The sequence below is a fragment of the Rhinichthys klamathensis genome, unplaced genomic scaffold (assembly GCF_029890125.1).
Source record: "Rhinichthys klamathensis goyatoka isolate OS25496 unplaced genomic scaffold, OSU_Roscu_1.1 h1tg000142l_1, whole genome shotgun sequence".
Lineage (NCBI taxonomy): Eukaryota > Metazoa > Chordata > Actinopteri > Cypriniformes > Leuciscidae > Rhinichthys > Rhinichthys klamathensis.
In genome coordinates, this window is record NW_026606677.1 from 342,501 (window position 1) to 350,000 (window position 7,500).

Here is a 7,500-nt window from a genome sequence, read left to right on the forward strand (position 1 = left end):
TGTGTGTGTGATGGGCAGGTTTAGGGATAGGGGCAGTGTGTGTGTGTGTGTGTGTGTGATGGGCAGGTTTAAGGATAGGGGCAGTGTGTGAGTGTGTGTGTGTGTGTGTGTGTGTGTGTGTGTGTGTGTGTGTGTGTGTGTGTGTGTGTGTGTGTGTGTGTGTGTGTGTGATGGGCAGGTTTAAGGATAGGGGCAGTGTGTGAGTGTGTGTGAGTGTGTGTGTGTGTGTGTGTGTGTGTGTGTGTGTGTGTGTGATGGGCAGGTTTAGGGATAGGGGCAGTGTGTGAGTGTGTGTGTGTGTGTGTGTGTGATGGGCAGGTTTAAGGATAGGGGCAGTGTGTGAGTGTGTGTGTGTGTGTGTGTGTGTGTGTGTGATGGGCAGGTTTAGGGATAGGGGCAGTGTAGGGGGATAGAATATACAGTTTGTCCAGTATAAAAGTCATTACGCCTATGGAATGTCCTCATATATCACAAAAACACAGCTGTGTGTGTGCGTGAGAGTGTGTGTGTATGTGTGCGTGAGAGTGTGTGTGTGTGTGTTAGAGGTCTGCTACCCGACCCGAGCCCGACGGGTCCCGAAAAATGTGCGGGTTTCGGGTTAATGTTTAGTGAACAGCCTCGGGTTCGGAACGGGTTCGGGTTTAACTAAGAAAAACTAAATAGGCTATATATAGTTTGCGTGCCGTGTGCTTTCCCTGCTTGCTGTGTTGTGGTGACCGGAGAGAGAGAGAGAGAGAGAGAGAGTATACGTGCGCAGATGTGCAATATGTGCATACACTCAGTCAGACAGGCTCTCTCTCTCAGATATAATGATAATGATATATATATATATATATATATATATATATATATATATTTTTTTTTTTATTATTTGTTTTATTTTATCATATCATTTATTTCACAAAACTGTTTTGCGCATGTGCTACCGCTCTCGCGCGCTATTTCAGTCACAATACAGACAGCAGACGTGAAAAAATGGTATTTGCTGTGAGAAACAGAATGGACCTCGGGTTCGGCTTCAGTTTAAAGCCCGTGCAGACCTCTAGTGTGTGTGTGTGTGTGTGCGTGAGAGAGTGTGTGTGTGTGTGTGTGCGTGAGTGTGTGTGTGTGTGCGTGAGAGTGTGTGTGAGGCCGGTGCACAGCTGTGTCAGGGTGATCTACAGCAGCAGGTGTGTAAGGTGCAGATTGAGTCGCTTCTGCTGTGACTGCAACAGCTGCGACAGGAAACACACACACACACACACACACACACACACACACACACACACACACACACTCGCAGGGAAACAGTCGAGGTGTGAGCGGCGGCTCAACCGCATGAGCCAGAAATATCTGAGCCGGAGGAACCAATCAAACGCACTCCATCGCCTCTGAACACACAGTCTCCGGCTCGACGGAAGCGGCTGAGGGTTACAGACGCTCACACACACACACTCCTGACGCTCACACACACACACTCCTGACGCTCACACACACACACTCCTGACGCTCACACACACACACTCCTGACGCTCACACACTCCTGACGCTCACACACACACACTCCTGACGCTCACACACACACACTCCTGACGCTCACACACACACACTCCTGACGCTCACACACACACACTCCTGACGCTCACACACACTCCTGCTCACACACACACACACACTCCTGACGCTCACACACACACACACACTCCTGACGCTCACACACACACACTCCTGACGCTCACACACACACACTCCTGACGCTCACACACACTCCTGCTCACACACACACACACACTCCTGACGCTCACACACACACACTCCTGACGCTCACACACACACACTCCTGACGCTCACACACACACACTCCTGACGCTCACACACACACACTCCTGACGCTCACACACAATCCTGCTCACACACACACACACACTCCTGACGCTCACACACACACACTCCTGACGCTCACACACACTCCTGCTCACACACACACACACACTCCTGACGCTCACACACACTCCTGACGCTCACACACACACACTCCTGACGCTCACACACACTCCTGACGCTCACACACACTCCTGCTCACACACACACACACTCCTGACGCTCACACACACTCCTGACGCTCACACACACACACTCCTGACGCTCACACACACTCCTGACGCTCACACACACTCCTGCACACACACACACACACTCCTGACGCTCACACACACTCCTGACGCTCACACACACACACTCCTGACGCTCACACACACTCCTGACGCTCACACAAACTCCTGCTCACACACACACACACTCCTGACGCTCACACACACTCCTGACGCTCACACACACACACACTCCTGACGCTCACACACACTCCTGACGCTCACACACGCTCCTGACGCTCACACACACTCCTGACGCTCACACACACTCCTGACGCTCACACACACTCCTGACGCTCACACACACACACTCCTGACGCTCACACACACTCCTGACGCTCACACACACACACTCCTGACGCTCACACACGCTCCTGACGCTCACACACGCTCCTGACGCTCACACACGCTCCTGACGCTCACACACACTCCTGACGCTCACACACGCTCCTGACGCTCACACACACACACTCCTGACGCTCACACACACTCCTGACGCTCACACACGCTCCTGACGCTCACACACACACACTCCTGACGCTCACACACACTCCTGACGCTCACACACACACACTCCTGACGCTCACACACACTCCTGACGCTCACACACACTCCTGACGCTCACACACACTCCTGACGCTCACACACGCTCCTGACGCTCACACACACTCCTGACGCTCACACACACTCCTGACGCTCACACACACTCCTGACGCTCACACACACTCCTGACGCTCACACACACTCCTGACGCTCACACACACTCCTGACGCTCGCACACACTCCTGACGCTCACACACACTCCTGACGCTCACACACGCTCCTGACGCTCACACACGCTCCTGACGCTCACACACACACACTCCTGACGCTCACACACACTCCTGACGCTCACACACACTCCTGACGCTCACACACGCTCCTGACGCTCACACACGCTCCTGACGCTCACACACGCTCCTGACGCTCACACACGCTCCTGACGCTCCTCCAGATGATCATGTGACCGAACGCCTCTGAATATTCGTTAGTGATTACAGGCTTTTGAACATTTATGCAAATGATTCTCCACAATCAAAGCCACTAGAGAGGGATCTGTATTACAGCTGAGGTGAATGAACACTTCAAACACGCCAACTCAACACACTCACACACACACACACACACACACACACACACACACACACACACACACACAGGCAAACACTCTCACACACACACACTCTCTCTCTCTACATTTGTTCTTGTTCCTGAAGCGTTTCACTCAGATATACGGCACAATAGAGGAGAAAAGAGCGTAACTTTCCTTTCATGCCGACATTAATGTGAGATGAGCAGTGACCTCTGACCCTGATATACATATACACACACACACACACACACACACACCTGACATGAAGGTGAATCCGCTGGGAAGCTGCATGACTCCTCCGGAGGCTCCCGAACTCTTCAGCACGGATCCGTTGGCGTTCCCGGGAGCCAGATAGTTGGTGATGGGGAAAGATGAGCCGCTGCTGGAGGAGCCGGTGCTGCCCGGCACACTGGCCACGGTGAAGGCCGGCTTCAGAGAATCCTGCGGGATCGTCAGGAGACACCGTTAACACTGGAGCGGGAAGAGCTGGAGTCACATGACACTGGTTCACTAGCTCATCTTTCTGACGTGTGTTCTTGTTATTATCACTTCATTTTAATACATGTTTCTTCTCCAGTAAATGTGTGACTGATGAATGACGTCATGCGTGTGACTGATGAATGACGTCGTGCGTGTGACTGATGAATGACGTCGTGCGTGTGACTGATGAATGATGTCGTGTGTGTGACTGATGAATGATGTCGTGTGTGTGACTGATGAATGACGTCGTGCGTGTGACTGATGAATGATGTCGTGCGTGTGACTGATGAATGATGTCGTGCGTGTGACTGATGAATGATGTCGTGCGTGTGACTGATGAATGATGTCGTGTGTGTGACTGATGAATGACGTCGTGCGTGTGACTGATGAATGACGTCGTGCGTGTGACTGATGAATGATGTCGTGCGTGTGACTGATGAATGATGTCGTGCGTGTGACTGATGAATGACGTCGTGCGTGTGACTGATGAATGACGTCGTGCGTGTGACTGATGAATGATGTCGTGCGTGTGACTGATGAATGATGTCGTGCGTGTGACTGATGAATGATGTCGTGCGTGTGACTGATGAATGATGTCGTGCGTGTGACTGATGAATGATGTCGTGCGTGTGACTGATGAATGATGTCGTGCGTGTGACTGATGAATGATGTCGTGCGTGTGACTGATGAATGACGTCGTGCGTGTGACTGATGAATGACGTCGTGCGTGTGACTGATGAATGACGTCGTGCGTGTGACTGATGAATGACGTCGTGCGTGTGACTGATGAATGATGTCGTGCGTGTGACTGATGAATGATGTCGTGCGTGTGACTGATGAATGATGTCGTGCGTGTGACTGATGAATGATGTCATGCGTGTGACTGATGAATGATGTCGTGCGTGTGACTGATGAATGACGTCGTGCGTGTGACTGATGAATGATGTCGTGCGTGTGACTGATGAATGATGTCGTGCGTGTGACTGATGAATGACGTCGTGCGTGTGACTGATGAATGATGTCGTGTGTGTGACTGATGAATGATGTCGTGCGTGTGACTGATGAATGACGTCGTGCGTGTGACTGATGAATGACGTCGTGCGTGTGACTGATGAATGACGTCGTGCGTGTGACTGATGAATGATGTCGTGCGTGTGACTGATGAATGATGTCGTGCGTGTGACTGATGAATGATGTCGTGCGTGTGACTGATGAATGATGTCATGCGTGTGACTGATGAATGATGTCGTGCGTGTGACTGATGAATGATGTCGTGCGTGTGACTGATGAATGATGTCGTGCGTGTGACTGATGAATGATGTCGTGCGTGTGACTGATGAATGATGTCATGCGTGTGACTGATGAATGATGTCGTGCGTGTGACTGATGAATGATGTCGTGCGTGTGACTGATGAATGACGTCGTGCGTGTGACTGATGAATGATGTCGTGCGTGTGACTGATGAATGATGTCGTGCGTGTGACTGATGAATGATGTCATGCGTGTGACTGATGAATGATGTCGTGCGTGTGACTGATGAATGATGTCGTGCGTGTGACTGATGAATGACGTCGTGCGTGTGACTGATGAATGACGTCGTGCGTGTGACTGATGAATGATGTCGTGCGTGTGACTGATGAATGATGTCGTGCGTGTGACTGATGAATGACGTCGTGCGTGTGACTGATGAATGATGTCGTGCGTGTGACTGATGAATGATGTCGTGCGTGTGACTGATGAATGACGTCGTGCGTGTGACTGATGAATGATGTCGTGCGTGTGACTGATGAATGATGTCGTGCGTGTGACTGATGAATGATGTCGTGCGTGTGACTGATGAATGATGTCGTGCGTGTGACTGATGAATGATGTCGTGCGTGTGACTGATGAATGATGTCGTGCGTGTGACTGATGAATGATGTCGTGCGTGTGACTGATGAATGATGTCGTGCGTGTGACTGATGAATGATGTCGTGCGTGTGACTGATGAATGATGTCGTGCGTGTGACTGATGAATGACGTCGTGCGTGTGACTGATGAATGATGTCGTGTGTGTGACTGATGAATGATGTCGTGCGTGTGACTGATGAATGATGTCGTGCGTGTGACTGATGAATGATGTCGTGCGTGTGACTGATGAATGATGTCGTGCGTGTGACTGATGAATGATGTCGTGCGTGTGACTGATGAATGATGTCGTGCGTGTGACTGATGAATGATGTCGTGCGTGTGACTGATGAATGATGTCGTGCGTGTGACTGATGAATGATGTCATGCGTGTGACTGATGAATGATGTCGTGCGTGTGACTGATGAATGATGTCGTGCGTGTGACTGATGAATGATGTCATGCGTGTGACTGATGAATGATGTCGTGCGTGTGACTGATGAATGATGTCGTGCGTGTGACTGATGAATGATGTCGTGCGTGTGACTGATGAATGATGTCGTGCGTGTGACTGATGAATGATGTCGTGCGTGTGACTGATGAATGATGTCGTGCGTGTGACTGATGAATGATGTCGTGCGTGTGACTGATGAATGATGTCGTGCGTGTGACTGATGAATGATGTCGTGCGTGTGACTGATGAATGATGTCATGCGTGTGACTGATGAATGATGTCGTGCGTGTGACTGATGAATGATGTCGTGCGTGTGACTGATGAATGATGTCGTGTGTGTGACTGATGAATGATGTCGTGTGTGTGACTGATGAATGATGTCGTGCGTGTGACTGATGAATGATGTCGTGCGTGTGACTGATGAATGATGTCGTGCGTGTGACTGATGAATGATGTCGTGTGTGTGACTGATGAATGATGTCGTGCGTGTGACTGATGAATGATGTCGTGCGTGTGACTGATGAATGATGTCGTGCGTGTGACTGATGAATGATGTCGTGCGTGTGACTGATGAATGATGTCGTGCGTGTGACTGATGAATGATGTCGTGCGTGTGACTGATGAATGATGTCGTGCGTGTGACTGATGAATGATGTCGTGCGTGTGACTGATGAATGATGTCGTGCGTGTGACTGATGAATGATGTCGTGCGTGTGACTGATGAATGATGTCGTGCGTGTGACTGATGAATGATGTCGTGCGTGTGACTGATGAATGATGTCATGCGTGTGACTATCACTGATCCATTAATCGAACTTTCACAGTGCAGTTCTGCCTTGACATGTTCTCATTTGGTTACATTCTGTTATGGAATATTTGTTTTTATTGATTGTATATTTTGAGTTTTATTCACATCATTATGCAGGTACAATGCAAGTTTATATTTTGCTTCCTAAAATGTATTTACACAATTGAAAATGGAAAATAGTGCCCTGTTGAAGTTTTGCTACATTGTCTTTATTGTTTTATTTATTTGTATTTATTCTTTAAGGAGATGCACTGAATTTTGGTGAATAAGAGGACCTGTTTTATTGTGATGCACATATTTGTACATTAGCAGGAATGCAGCACAATATGGATGTGAAAGCTGTTGTAATTAGCCTATATGACACAATAACATTTGTTTTGGTTAAAATCAACAAATAATCGTGATCTCAATATTGATCAAAATAATCGTGATTATCATTTTGGCCATAATAGTGTAGCCCTAATATCAGGCCTGTGTGAACAAACAATGTATTTAACTAATGTTCATATAAAAAAATAATAAATACTGTAGATGATGATTGAATTACATGACACAAACTAATGGAAGCGCACGGTTCAGAGTTTATTGTGTATAACATTAACAGCGCTGA

At 49.0% G+C, this 7,500-nt stretch overlaps 1 protein-coding gene across 3 annotated transcripts in view; it reads right to left on the bottom strand.

The window, feature by feature from the left end:
* The window catches only part of srfb (serum response factor b), a 51,920-nt gene that overhangs the window by 7,682 nt on the left and 36,738 nt on the right, over positions 1–7,500 (bottom strand). For all 3 annotated transcript variants that reach the window (XR_008807696.1, XR_008807695.1, XM_056257734.1), the window contains exon 3: positions 3,519–3,702. Coding sequence is in view for 1 of the 3 variants with exons in the window: in XM_056257734.1 (XP_056113709.1) it covers positions 3,519–3,702 (184 nt within the window). In the remaining 2 variants the exon portion in view is untranslated. The remainder of the gene's footprint in view (positions 1–3,518; positions 3,703–7,500) is intronic.